Here is a 14,585-nt window from a genome sequence, read left to right as displayed (position 1 = left end):
TACCGGTCCGATATTCTGTCACGCTCGGATCAGGAGTCGGAGACCAGAATGCAGCCAACACACTTTATTTGCTTTAAAACAGGAGCTTAGGTAGAAGCACAGACCGAAAAATGGGTATAATCTGGAACATGGGAAGTCCAGGAATGATCTCTAAAGTGAACTGTAGATCAGACGGTGATTGAGTGAGAACGGGGGCCTTATAAGGGGGAGAGTAGATTGGAGACAGGTGAAGGTGATTAGTAGGAAGGCGAGGCGCTGCGAGGGTGCCGAGGGCAGGGGGGAGGCGTGGCTGGTGGTTCCCTGACATGCACTCAGAAATCGAGTATTTTTCTTATAGATGAGTTTTGTAGCTTTCATCATTTTAAACAGATGTTACAGATATTTTCGACCGCTACGAAGACGTTTCACTGTTCACTGATATTTGCAGGACTCGTATATGATACCGCTGGCTTCGATCCAGTGTTGGCATGTGCACTGTGAGGAGTGCTGGCTCCGTACACTGGTGAGACACACACATTAACAAATACACAAATTGAAACATTGTGTCTTGATGTGTAATAACTGCAGTTTAAGCAAAACAACTTATTCCAGCCTATTGCATTATAACAGTATATACATCTTCCTGAAATCATTCTAATTTTATGAAAGGAAAGCTAAAGTAAATCATGTGTTCGCAGGGAGCGAAGAAGCTGTGTCCTCAGTGTAACACCATCACTTCACCGGGTGACCTGCGGCGTGTGTATTTGTGACAAGGGCATGATGAGGCACCAGACACCATCCACAGCAACCACGACATGAAGATGGCATTTTTACTGGACTTCGATTAAGAACACTTCTTTATTATTCATGCTGTCGCACTCCAGTGTATTGAAAATGAACAGTAGTTATTGTTTTGTGTTTCATTATAGGGTCATATTCACAGATTTGACAGGTGCAAGCACCGTTCAGAAGTTAAATGACATTTTTTGCTTTGCATTTGTGAGTTTTTTTTAATCAGAGGAGTGTTTTAGTTATGCCAAATTCAACCACCTTTGAGGCATTTTTTTTGCATGATTTCGGCTTGAGTGATTAGTGGTGTTCAATCCAGCACAACCATCTGAAAGTGATTTAACTATAATATTTCCTACCGGAAATATTATTCAGGCAAAAAATAATGCAAATATGTTCATGAATGCTATGAATATTCATATACGGACAAAAAAAGCATGTAATTATGACACTATTCATTAATAGATAATATTAATAATATAAAATATAAAAATAATAATATAAAAATATATTCATATAAATTATATATATAAAAATATATATAAATTGATGAAGGAACTTCCTTTTACCTACATTTAACACCAGAAGAGGGAACAAAATTGATCAAACAAAACAATTAAAAGCATCAGAGCACAATAATGAAGCAAAATGACTGATCAAGCACTGTTTTGTGATGAATGATGCACGTAGAAGCGATTTTGTTTAATTACACCTGTGAATTATGTGATAATTACAATTTGAATAATTTATGCAGAGACATTACTATGAGATGAGATATATCACCATATATCTCATTTATATTTATTCTTTTTATTCCCTTATTTTTAAATCAACTCTTGCTTGTTTGCTATTTTTAAAAAAAAGTATTTTTTCAGTCAATATTTTCTCTTCTTGATTTTTTAAAAGGTCAGCGTTTGCTTGGAAAGACATTAAAAACCTCAGTCTCACACTTTTAGTCAACATAAATGAAACTACATGCAGGTGAATATTAAAAAAAAATCCACTGAAGCAGCTGCGCAACCCGACTCTGAACACCAGGAACATTTCTCAAGCCAAAATCGATTTAATTTCACGTTACAGCAAAGAAACAACTCCATTTTCACACAACACAAAGACCAATAGATGCAAATGCAAGTAAACAATCTTTATCAATCTAAAGTGAACAAAATTTAAAACAGATAGTAAATCTATTTGTCAGGAAACAGAATAGTTCTACAAATTACAGGTAAAATATCAACCAGCAGATACTGTTTATATACTATATGATTGAGTGTGAGTGATTAAACACATATGCATTTACATTTACACCATTTAACAGATGCCTCTTATCCAGAGCGAAGAATAAAAGTGCTTTGAATTCTTGCTATCTGCATCGTACCACCAAGATACCATCTGCAACCTGATACATGAAGATACCATCAGCGTAAAACTCTGTTAAGAGAAATTATACCATTTTTTAAACAAACAGGGAAAATGTGTTAGTTCAAGTGTTTCAGGAAGAGGTCCTCTGCCGTTGTTTGAAGTTTAGCATTGACCCAGTTGTTCGGACATCTATGGGAAATTTCATTCCACCACCTCAAAGACAGAACTGAAACAGTTTTGATTTATATACCTTTCTCTTACCCTGAGAGATGGTGGGAGCAGTCGAGCAGTGCTCAGAAGGAGCATGGTGCAGTGCAGTGATCAGAGCTTAACGCACTCACTCGGAAGCTGGGTGCGCTGCAGTGTGTAGGAAATGTGGTCTGTGGCAGCCATGTTGGATTGTCACAGTGTTTTCTCGGAAAATATGTTACCTGGCATCAAACCTGTGATCTCTGAAAATGACCCTTTATGAATGCGCACGCACACACACACACACACACGCTCTGTCTCTCTCTCTCTCTCTCTCTCTCTCTCTCTCTCTCTCTTGATCTCTCTTTTGATGTAAATATATTAACCAGAGAACTTGTACATTTGTATGTTTAATAACTTTTGTAATTTAATACGTCAAATAGATTTTTGGGAGCCTTTACGACTCAACATGAGCTTGTGACTGTAGAGTAAGATTTTAGTCACAGTAATTTTACTATCATTCATTAGCACATTTGAGTAAAAACAGGATACTAAACATTTAGATCATCAGATTAGATTGTTATCCGATAATTATTATTAGGATGTTTTGAAATTCTTCCAACAGTTAAAAGATTAAAATAAAGGGGTTTTGGACCCAACTGAACCCTGGGATATGCTCCTGTTCAGCAAATGAAGGTGAAGAAATCTCAGATTGTTTTTCTATATATATACACTTTAAGCATTATTTTGTTTTCTTTTAAATGCGTATCCTGGTAGCCTTACGACCTAATTAAGATGACACCTGAATATTTACTCCTTTTTTCTTCATTGTATGATATTACTAGCAATCTTGAGCTCAGAGTGTTCAAATTGAGAGCTAAAAATGAGAGCTAATCAAGTGAGTCACAGTGGAAGCCACGTGGAGGTCACGAGTCTGACAAGATGGACGACGTTGAAGACGAGGCCAGGTAGCGGAGCCAAGATTCTCGGCAGAGACTTAACTGAGGAAAAATTTACAAACAAACCAGCTCTGAGCCCATAACTAAATATCGTAACTACGCTTTGTTACTTATTTCAAACATAAGATGTGAGTTTTCTTGAGTACGGCGTGTAGCGCTATAGTTTTGTTGATGTATGTACTGAACGTTGGAGCGATTAAGCACTTTTAATAGTTTTAATCTGATATTAATGACGTGTAAATAAACATGCACATGTTTCATCAGAGCAGTGGTGTTTATTTGTGATTCTTTGTGTTTGTGTGTTTCTCAGTTGAATAGCTTTTTATTAATGCGCTCTTTCAGATACATTATCAGTGCCGTTTCTATAGCAACTGGCAGGGACTGGCACAGGTGACATGTCATATAAACATTAACACGTGACACTGGTGGAAGGAGTCCTCAGTGTCAGTGTTTATGATACAGGAAAAGATGTAGTGTGTATGGGGGGTTGGATAAGCTCTGTCGTGCTTGGTAATGCTCTGTCATTTAATCCCATGATTGAGAACAGCTCACTCACCTGCTGAAGTTATATAAGAAAAAAAGAAAGAAAGAAAGAAAGAAAGAAAGAAAGAAAGAAAGAAAGAAAGAAAGAAAGAAAGAGACAGACATACAGACAGACAGACAGACAGACTGATGACCAAGTCCATAAAGCTGGAAAATCCCTCCCACAGACAGACTGTGTGACACTGCTAGTTAGTTAGTTAGTTAGATAGATAGATAGATAGATAGATAGATAGATAGATAGATAGATAGATAGATAGATAGATAGATAGATAGATAGATAGATAGATAGATAGATAGATAGATAATCTTAGTGAAATACAGTGCTGTTATAAATGTCTGGGTTCTGATTGGCTCGAACATCCAGGAGGCGGGCTTATTGTGGTTGTAAATAAGATAAGCATTAAGTCTGAGGGTTACTCACACAAACACACACACAGACACACTGCACCTGCACAACACTGACAAGGTAAGAAGTGTAATCTTATACTAATTTTTAAATCAAACCCCTTTGATTACACTATATAATGTCTTCATGATGATGATAATACTACTACTACTACTAATAATAATACCTGTGTGCTGTATGGTTGAATACATAGTACATGTTTATCTGGACTATATTATCATGAAACCTACAAATATTTTTTAAAGCCATTTTTCAAAGCCTTATCACTTCATAAGAACAACAATAGTACGAAAACATCTAAAATAATTTAATTTCTCAACTTAGTCTATTGTCGTAACAGTGTCATAATAGAATAAAGAGGTCACTCGGCTACTTCTGCTGCCTTGCTGGCCTCTAATCCTCTCTGTTAACCCAACTTGACTCCTTAAGTATGTTTTAAACTGCATTGTGGATCAATGTGACTTTATAGGGCATGCTATGTCTGGTGATTGGACACCCCTCTGTGTTTCTGTGTATCTGTATCCAACACTGTGGATTGTCCTACAGCCCCTTTTGAACCAGATACAGATCAGACTTTATACAGTTTATGGTAATATGCTGCCATCAGTAAGCAGGTTTAAAGCATGTTATTTTAATCTGTGTTTACCTCAAATGTGTGTTTCAAATCCATGTTTCTGTTATTACATCAAAATAATGTCTGCCGATGGTCAGAATGTGTCCCAGGTAGCAAGAATGTATCCAGTATTTATCACAAATGTATCTTTACTGGCCAGAATGTATGTAGACTATAACTAAAATGGCCAGACTGTATTCTTGATGACCTTAATATAGTCTCATTGGCCAGAATGTATCCCCAATGGCCAGAAAGTATGTCTGAAGGCCAGAGTGTAACCATGATTGCCAGAATGTATTCTCAATAACCAAAATGTATCCCCAATGGTCAAATTTTATCTTCTTAAAGCAAGACTGTGACTATAATTACCAGAATGTAATCCTAATAGACAACATGTATTGCTAATTGCCAGAATGTATCCCTGAAAGCTAGACTGTAACCATAATTGCCAGAATGTTTTCTCATTAACCAAAATGTATTACCAATGGTCAAAATGTATCCTCTTAAAGATACACTATAACCATAATTGCCAGATTGCATTCTCAATCACCAGAATGTATCCTAATAGCCAGAATGTTTTATATTCATAAAAGCCAGAATGTATCCTCAATGGCCAAACTGTATCACCAATTGCCAGAATGTGTCCCTGAAAGCTAGGCTGTGACCATAATTGCCAAAATGCATTTTCAATAGTCAGAATGTATCCCTTAAGACTAGACTGGAACCATGGTTGTCAGAATGCAACCCCAATGGTCAAAATGCATCTTCATAATGTATCCCAAATTACTATTTTGGCTCATTTTCCCCAGATGGCCAGACTGAATGCACTGTTCCCAGAACAGTACTTCATAGTGGCTGGAATCTCTTACTGAAGACCATATATGATTCCAAAATGCCCTTTTGGCACTTGTTTATCTGGTAGCACCAGTAGCACATTCTTGTGGTGTGATGCCACCAGCATGGTGTGTGGTGCTACCAGGCTTAACTGTTAAGGCACTAGGTTATTGATCAAGTTTGGCCACTGTTGATGGCCACTCTTGGCCACTGTTGATCCTATCTGATTCAGGGCTGCTGTATCATATTTAACAAATAAAATTCCACTGTGCATAATAAGGGTAAAATTTGTTTTTATTTTAACCTGATTTTACTTATTTATTAACATTTGTTGACACTTAACTATTAAACAAATATTCTCACTTGTCACCTGTCAAACAATTTACATATGTGAATTTTTGCACAATGTGTCTCCTTGCCTAGTAGTTAATTCACTATATGCAATAGTTTTATTCATTTCACAGATGCCAGGACCGAGGCCTGTGGTTCTGAGTGGCCCATCAGGAGCAGGGAAAAGCACTCTACTCAAGAGGCTGATGCTGGAATATGAGGGAGTGTTTGGATTCAGTGTCTCCCGTAAGCAACGGTGGCATATGAAGCCTTTAATTATGTCTAAGCCGTCCTTATACCATCATCTAAACAAGCTTACTAAACCCCTTAGTAGGTCAGAAAAGCACTTAAAACGGAAACAAAGATCTGTTACATGACTTCTTCAGAAACTAGCCAATAGCTATGTTTTGACATGCACATATGGTGTGGCAATGTTTTTAATATAAATAGATTGATTTAATAAGATTAATGCTTAGATGGATCTTACAAAAAATTTGCCATAGTACAAATTAATTCAGCTCTTCACTTACTCTCGGGTTTAAGTATTCATTTCTTACTACATGAATGCCATGGTACAAAAGCCACCACTGTCAAGCCTGAAGATGTAAAACATACACTAAACTTAAAATCCCCCTTGAAATAGTTTAACATCTTAGAGCTACCAGAACCCATACAGCATGGTTTTGATAGACCTCGGTATAAAAGCACTAAAATTATTATTAGCTGGGAATACATATATTAGCTATAATCTGTCTTACATCCACACACATTAGGGGCTCTAGTACTAAACATCTCCACCATGGTTGGTGCCTCTCATATTCTGGAGTTCCCATAGAATTAAGTCCCAGGTTGAAAGCCAGGCAGTAAGGTAGAAAACACGTAAATTGCTTTTATGAAGCTGTATATTTTAAGAATGAAACTTCTGACTTATTTCTGTGGAGAAACTGGTAATTTTGGGGCAATTGCTTGAAGGTTCTTCCTATAGAATCCACAGGGTGAGTGGGGGACTTTAAGGTGGTTGATTAGGATGAGATTGTAGATATGAGGAGAGGTGAAATTGGGTTAAACGAGCCAAGAGGTACGCATGGGAAAATTCTGACCTCCTTTGGAAAAAATTAATGAGCAGTAGAAGCTCAGTGGGCATGATCAGATACTATCTCTGGGGTTGAAAAATAGTAAGTGTGGTAATAGATATGCAGCAAAATGACAGGAGAGGATGTGATTAAACCAGCTATATTACAGCAGTTGGACTGGATAAAAGGTTTTACTCTGCAAAGTTATACAAATATGTGTTATCAAAAAGTTTCAAAACTAGTTTTGTAACATGCCAGCAAATGGCAGCATAAGGCTGCATGCACTTTGACAGGAAGCACCGGCCTTCATGGGTAAATAAGGTTGTGAGTGCAAGTGACAGAAATTGGAAAATCAAGTGACAGAAATTGGAGTAGAACTGATACTTTTCCAAATCAAGAAAAACCAGTTAAAATAGCTTGGGTTTTTTCATGGATCGTTACCGGGGGACATGGCAACTGCTTGGAATCCAGTTGGAGCTAGAATCTTTGGCCTGTTGTGACTGCAATCATTACTAAGTAAATGGAAATGAATGAATGAAGTGATGAGATTTTTACTGGTTTTGATGAATTAATGAATGTCAAGACACTGATCCTTTGTTATCCAGATACAACCAGGAATCCTCGTCCTGGAGAAGAGAACGGAAGAGGTAAATCTGTCCCATTCAGCACTATGGATTTACCAGTGAACTGAATTAAAATCAGTGGTGGAGAAAGTAAACAAAGAATGTACTTGAGTAAAAGTAGAGGTACACTCTGTAAAATATTACTTCAGTAACAGTAAATGTGCTCCCTTTAAACGTTCACTTGAGTAAAAATACAAAAGTATTTGCCTTTAATGTACTTAAGGATTCCAATACTATGAGTTATTTTGGCTTATTAAATATGGCATATTAAAATTATATCCTATTATAATTTTTCACAAGACTCTTTGCTTAATCAACTCAGTTTATGTGAAACTCTAATGTTTCTCTCAGCACATCAATCTATTAATAGAATAATATTAATGAGTCAAACACTGATTGATATCTGATAAATTATCATGAGCGCAGAACCATCTTTTCAACAACTTCAAGAAAATCTTGCAAATAAGGTCACGGGTGCTGTGGCAAGTTCGAGTCAGGAGTTTCTTCCATCATTTCTTCCTCTCTAAATGTTCTGCTTGCTGTTGAACTGATGCTGAACTGTATGTTGGTGATAAGTAGATGCCACCAACCGGCAATGGTGGTTCTATCTTGAATGAAGCCCTGGGTGAACTACGCCAAAACCCCACATTTTCCCGTTGATTAGTTTCAGCTTTGAAAAGCTCCTCTCTGCTTCAGCTACTGACACTGAATGAATAAAACATGTTTTCAGAACAGTCCACAAATTTGGAGACATTTCTGAGAGCTTGCTTTAATGTATAAATATCACCCTAAATGCATTTATTGCTCAATTCAATTTACATCATTGTGCACATTTTATCAAACTCTCAGAACCAAGAACAAACCAACTCATTGGCTAATTGCAGCCATAAGATACCTACAACATCTAAATCCTTATGTCTTTTAAATGAGCCTTTTAAGCTGCACTAGAGATTCTTCCTTACTGAACTCAGTACAATTACAGAAAACCTTTATGACATCACCTCAATTAAAGGTGACCAAATTAATAAGTGCTACTTCAACTACAATCCAACTAGACTGTAATTGTTTTGTGGCTGCACATATTATGATATACTACATACTATAAATTATCATGTTATGCAGCTAAAAAAAACATTGTTCTTCTATGCATAAAAGCATAGCAGGCAACTCAACATAACCTTAGTGATATAGAGTTATTAGCCTATTTCTATAAATACATTAGTCTTTACTATTCTCATAACAAGATGAGTGATAGATCTGCATACACAACTTTATCTTTTGCATGTTTTCAGCCTACTTCTTTCCTCTTTTTTCTAAATTGGGCTCATGAGGTTTTAGACATTTTTTGTTATCCATGATTTTAATTTGACCATGATTGACCAATGAATTTTTTATTAACTCTTGAATAAAAAGTAATGACTGATTTCGTGAAATGGAGCTGAGTAAAATGTAAAATATTTGACTTTGAATGTAATGAAGTTTAAGCAAAAGTCTTCCCAAATGGAAATACTTGGGTAAAGTAGAGATATGCGAAAAAACTTCTTAAGTACAGTAATATTTAGTTGGTTTCTGTCCACCACTGATTAAAATAAACAGAAAAACAATGACATTGTATAGTAAAGAATAACAAGGCTATTATCTTACAGCTGGGTCTAAACATCTGAGTTCCACGAATTGTTTTAATTTCTCAAATAAAACACCATAATTCTTTTAAGAAATAGCAAAAAAAAAAAAAAAAAAGGACATTTAGATTAATAATTAATTTTGTGAGTTCTCATACAATTAAACATTGGCTCCTAAACCAGGACCAAGGAATTTTGGACCCAGCTGTGTGTTCTTAAAAATGTATTCTTCCCTTTTTCAATCCCAGTGGGTTACATTTTGCAAGACACTGACAATGTAGGGTTGCTTCTTCTTACTCCCAAGTGAACTGTGTCTAAAAAACAGTGGGGTAAAAATTTGACATATTTTGTCCCCTTTGTTGTTTTCTCTATAGGACTGAATTGTCTCCCAATGCTTCTGGGGGCGACGTTACTGCCTGTAGCAGGCGTCCTGTCCTCTTTATCGTCTCAAGGTGTAGATTTGATTTCAGAAATCTCAAAATAGTCCGATCCATGACGACAGAGTGATGGGGGTTACTTTCATCTTTCTTGATTCCAAAAAAATTTTAGGAGAATTTGGCATGCAAAGTTTTGCTTTGGACGATTTCATCAACGTCAGTATGCACTTTGGAGTAAAAGGCTTTTTGAAAATAGCCCCCTCAGTATCCCTGCCAAAAGTTTGGACACCCCTAAACTTTTATTATATTTGGTAGATACATGCAAATACATGCACATGCTTTTCTTCAATATGCAACAACAGATGGTATAAAAACATAATAAATCATTAAAATGTATTTTCATTGAAAAATCCTCCCTTAGCATGAATAACACCTTTATACACTCTTAGCATCTGGATAGTTTGTTTCTCCAAACATTCAGCTGAAATACTTTGCTATGCTTCTTGTAAAACTTGCCAAAGGTGTTCTTCAATAGTTGGAGATTTCTTTCTGACATTGTGATCCAGTTCCAGACGACTGTTTGCTATATAAATAACGCTTACAGAGCTTGGACAGATGCTTTGGCCAATGTCTTGTTGTATGGTAAAGTTGGTTTCAATGAGCCGCAGTCCAGATTAATCTGCATGGTGTTAAAGTATTGAATTGCATCCATGTTGGTTTGCTTTCACCTTCCCTGTTCTGAAACAACCCCAAACTATTAAGCTTTCACCTCCTTGTTTGACTGTGGGTCTGAGGCAGTCTGCTAATATCTTCTTTTTGCAAAAAATGTAAAATCTGGACTCTTCTGTCCACACTTTCATCCTGTCATTGATTGTCCAATTATTTTGTGTATTTGCCTTTTACATACTTTGTTGCATTAAAAACAAAAGGAACATGCATGTGTCTCAACTGTTAAAGACTAACTGTTTCCAAACTTTTGACAGCCACTGTGTATATATTAATGTAAGGACTATAACATTGACCTCCCCTGTTAAATTGTGTGTGTCTTGTGTTATTTTTGTACTTGAGCATTTGCCTGGCTTTTTTGTGCTCTGTGTATCACCCTGTGGATTTTTAGGTCATACTTCTACCCTTGGCTGTTGGGAGAAATCACCACATTACAGAGATGGTATAACACCTTAATTAATCCTCCATGTCCTAACAGTAATCCACCATCTGCTCACCTCCACAGATTACCACTTCACCACCCGGGAGAAGATGCAGGAGGGCATTGATAATGGAGATTTTATCGAGAATGCAGATTTTTTAGGAAATATGTATGGAACCAGGTAAAACTTCATCCTATCTATCTATCTATCTATCTATCTATCTATCTATCTATCTATCTATCTATCTATCTGTCTGTCTGTCTGTCTGTCTGTCTGTCTGTCTGTCTGTCTGTCTGTCTGTCTGTCTGTCTGTCAGCCTGCCTGCCTGCCTGCCTGCCTGCCTATCTATCTATCTATCTATCTATCTATCTATCTATCTATCTATCTATCTATCTATCTATCTATCTATCTATCTATCTATCTATCTATCTATCTATCTATCTATGTTGATGTCAGAGCTCTATATAGCAGGAGACTTAAGATCATTTCAATCCAGCAGATCCAAAAACATCTTATACATTTGTGGGCCTCCAACTTTTTGGTAACAATTCAGGAAAGAAACATATATGGCTGGAAAACCTTTGTCCTTATGGTGTATTATTAACTTTTGCTACACATCAATTATCACCATTTTATTTTTGATTGTTAAATACACATAAACATGCTTCAATATAGCATAATATTAACAGATGTTTTTACATTAGATAAAGCATCAGAATGTAAAGGTATTTTATCAGCATGTTCTTTTATAAATGAATCAATTCACTTCTCCTGATAGTAAATCAGCCATAGAGGATGTTCAGGCCCAGAACCTGATTTGCATTCTGGACGTCGATCTTCAAGGAGTCAAAAACATCAAGCAGACTGACTTAAACCCCATCTATATCTCTATCCAGCCTCCGTCCATGGAGATCCTAGTAAGACTTAAATGTTATGGTTGTTTCATATGATTTTGTTGAAAATGAGAACCTAGATTTAATTGTTTACTTTAGGCATGTGGAGTTATTTGTTATAGTTAATATAGTTGAAATTATATTAAAATAATAAATGAATATTAAAAAAAAAATTTATTTTTATTTTATTTTTTATTTTAGGAGCAACGTCTCAGAGACAGGCAGACCGAGACAGAAGAAAGTCTACAGAAACGTTTAGAAGCAGCCCGTATCGACATGGAGCTCAGTAAACCTCAAATTATACATACATAAATATATAGACAGAAAAAAATACTGTAACCGAAGGCTATTTGTTTTGACATGCATACAGTGCATTCAGAAGGATTTCAGACCCCCTTCACTTCTTTCATATTTTTGCATCCAACATGACTGATCTTGAGAGGATTTGCCATGGCAGAAAATTCCCCAATCTATGTGTGCAAAGTTTGTTGAATCATAGCTAAAAAGACTAACGGCTGCAATTGCTGGCAAAGGTGCTTCAAATAACTAAAAGTAATGGCTCTAAATACTTATATACATGTGATATTTTAGGTTTTTTTATTATTTAAAAATACAGTTGCAGATGTTGGATGAAGGGAACAGAGGTAATCAGGAGGTGATGGGTAGGTGTGGTCTTAGGGAGAGGAATGTGGCAGGGCAGATGGAGGTAGATTTTGCTAAAAGGATGATAATGGCAGTGGTGAACACTTATTTAAAGAAGGAGGAGGATCATAGGGTGACGTATAAGAGTGGAGGAAGGTGCACACAGGTGGACAACATTTTATGTAGGAGATGCAACCTGAAGGAGATTGGAGACTGTAAGGTGTTGGCAGGGGACAGTGTAGCTAGACAGCATCGGATGGTGGTCTGTAGGATGGTTTGGAGGTGAAGAAGAAGAAGAGGAGAGTGAGGACTCAAAGAAGAATACGATGGTGGAAACTGAAGTAGGAAGACTGTAGTGTGAGATTCAGGGAAGAGGTCAGACAGGGGCTCGGAGTAGGTGAAGAGGTGCAGACCTGCAGTTAATACAGGAGAATAAAGTTGATCAGTCACACCATGAAGTTATGGGAAAGAGTAGTGGAAGCCAGGCTGAGAGAAGAGGTGACCATCTGTGAGCAACAGTATGGTTTCATGCCGAGGAAGAGCACCACAGATGCATTATTTGCTTTGAGAATGTTGATGGAGAATTATAAAGAAGGTCAGAAGGAGCTGCATTGTGTGTTTGTGGATTTATAGAAAGTGTACGACAGGGTGCCGAGAGAGGAGTTGTGGTATTGTATGAGGAAGTCAGGTGTGTCAGAGAAGTATGTGAGGGTGGTGCAGGACATGTATGAGGACAGTGTGACAGCAGTGAAGTGTGCAGTAGGAACGAAAATACTTACATCTGTGCTGGATCTCTACTAATATTGAAACTGTTAGTGTTACCTCCTAGTTTCAGGGTTTTCTTTTTCAGTGCCTCAACTCATTCAGCAAATTCAGCATTCATTCATTCAGCATCTGCACCCTATAAGTTAGCCCTTTCCAAGTTTGCCTTGTAGAATTCAAGAGTTATATTCATATTAAGTTTGTAATCTGGCGTACCAGTGTAGATTTATTTATTGCTAGAGACTCAAAACACTTTTGTACATCGCTCTGGATAAGGGCGTCTGCTAAATGCCGCAAATATAAATGTAAATGTATAAGTTAAATCACACCTCACCTGAACTTTCAGCCACTACCCAGTATACACAGTGCCCAGGGTATAAAAAGAAAAATGCTTTATGGGACGTGTTGTTGTAGGAGACTAACAGTAATGCTGCTTTATCACACCAACCATGTTATTATTGGCACGTGGTGTTTTTCCAGTTATCTGACATAACATTTCAAATTTTTTCCTGCCGCTCTCTCTCTCTCTCTCTCTCTCTCTCTCTCTCTCTCTCTCTCTCTCTCTCTCGGTCTCTTTGCAGGTAAGGAACGAGACATCTTCGACATTGTAATCATTAATGACGAACTGGACAAATCCTATGAGAAGCTTAAAAGTGCTCTTATGGAGGTAATCACAAGTTACTTTGCGTGACCTGTTAATTTAACTTTGTATCTGCAGCTCAAAATAAAAGAGGCAAACTTCAGAGCCATTTTAGTTGATCAAGTGAATTTAGATTAAAGATGAGCTTGTATAAGTTTTATTGTTTATCTGTATATTTCTTTGACATTTCTTTTGTGCTGTATGTACCTTACTCTAACTCTTTCTTTTCAGGAAATTCAAAAGGTCCAGGATGCTAAAAAGTAAGAGAATAAAAAACCAACCATCTTATTCACTTGGGAACAGACATGGAGACTTTCCTTCCAGGCTTCGAAGCAACTTGTGTCTATTCACATTCAGTTTATGAGAGAAACAATCAACATGGCATTATTAATAACTATAACAAAATATCTTTTTTATATAATGAGTTATACTGCAGCCTACCATGCTGACACTGCAGCTGACAAATCATCATTGTGAAAGATCAGTGTGAAACCACAGTCTCAAGCATATGTGGTTATTAGATTAGCATTTTATTATTGTTTGTGTAAATTAACAGACTAAAAAAAGGTTGGGTAAAGACAATTATAATAAACTAGATAGAACAAATGTTGGAGTGTTTATCTGAATAAATGTGTGTAGATAGATAGATAGATAGATAGATAGATAGATAGATAGATAGATAGATAGATAGATAGATAGATAGATAGATAGATAGATAGATAGATAGATAGATAGCTTTGACCCCAGCTTCCAAGCAAGCGGGGATATGTGAAGAAAGAATTTCACTGTGCTTTAATGTAT

At 36.7% G+C, this 14,585-nt stretch overlaps 2 protein-coding genes across 6 annotated transcripts in view; both read left to right on the top strand.

Annotated features, from left to right (window-relative positions):
- rnf220b (ring finger protein 220b) overlaps positions 1-3,534 on the top strand; it is a 51,442-nt gene extending 47,908 nt beyond the window's left edge. For both annotated transcript variants that reach the window (XM_046870257.1, XM_046870256.1), the window contains exons 14-15: positions 428-502; positions 678-3,534. In XM_046870257.1, coding sequence (XP_046726213.1) covers positions 428-502; positions 678-749 — 147 coding nt within the window. In that variant the 3' untranslated portion in view covers positions 750-3,534. The remainder of the gene's footprint in view (positions 1-427; positions 503-677) is intronic.
- Positions 3,535-4,138: 604 nt separating this feature from the next.
- Positions 4,139-14,532, top strand: guk1b (guanylate kinase 1b). 4 transcript variants are annotated; one of them, XM_046870425.1, is made up of 9 exons: positions 4,139-4,287; positions 6,139-6,250; positions 7,683-7,724; positions 9,697-9,774; positions 10,931-11,027; positions 11,626-11,764; positions 11,942-12,026; positions 13,726-13,811; positions 14,016-14,532. In XM_046870425.1, exons 2-9 carry the CDS (start codon positions 6,139-6,141, stop codon positions 14,046-14,048), a joined length of 672 nt encoding a protein of 223 aa, XP_046726381.1. In that variant the 5' UTR covers positions 4,139-4,287; the 3' UTR covers positions 14,049-14,532. The 4 variants fall into 4 exon arrangements, with proteins under 4 accessions (XP_046726381.1, XP_046726383.1, XP_046726384.1 ...); XM_046870426.1 differs by having other exon boundaries at positions 4,236-4,287; positions 6,122-6,250; XM_046870427.1 differs by lacking the exon at positions 7,683-7,724.
- The last annotated feature ends 53 nt before the right edge of the window (positions 14,533-14,585 follow it).

Source organism: Silurus meridionalis, chromosome 17 (assembly GCF_014805685.1).
Source record: "Silurus meridionalis isolate SWU-2019-XX chromosome 17, ASM1480568v1, whole genome shotgun sequence".
Classification (NCBI taxonomy): Eukaryota; Metazoa; Chordata; class Actinopteri; order Siluriformes; family Siluridae; genus Silurus; species Silurus meridionalis.
This window is presented reverse-complemented; position numbering and strand designations above follow the sequence as displayed.

Bases quoted from the DNA above. Each gene is read 5' to 3' on its own strand.
- guk1b (XM_046870425.1), top strand. From the start codon at position 6,139: ATGCCAGGACCGAGGCCTGTGGTTCTGAGTGGCCCATCAGGAGCAGGG. The intron at 7,725-9,696 runs GTAAATCTGTCC...TTTTCTCTATAG, and splicing joins TGGAGAAGAGAACGGAAGAG to GACTGAATTGTCTCCCAATG. The intron at 11,028-11,625 runs GTAAAACTTCAT...TTCTCCTGATAG, and splicing joins GGAAATATGTATGGAACCAG to TAAATCAGCCATAGAGGATG.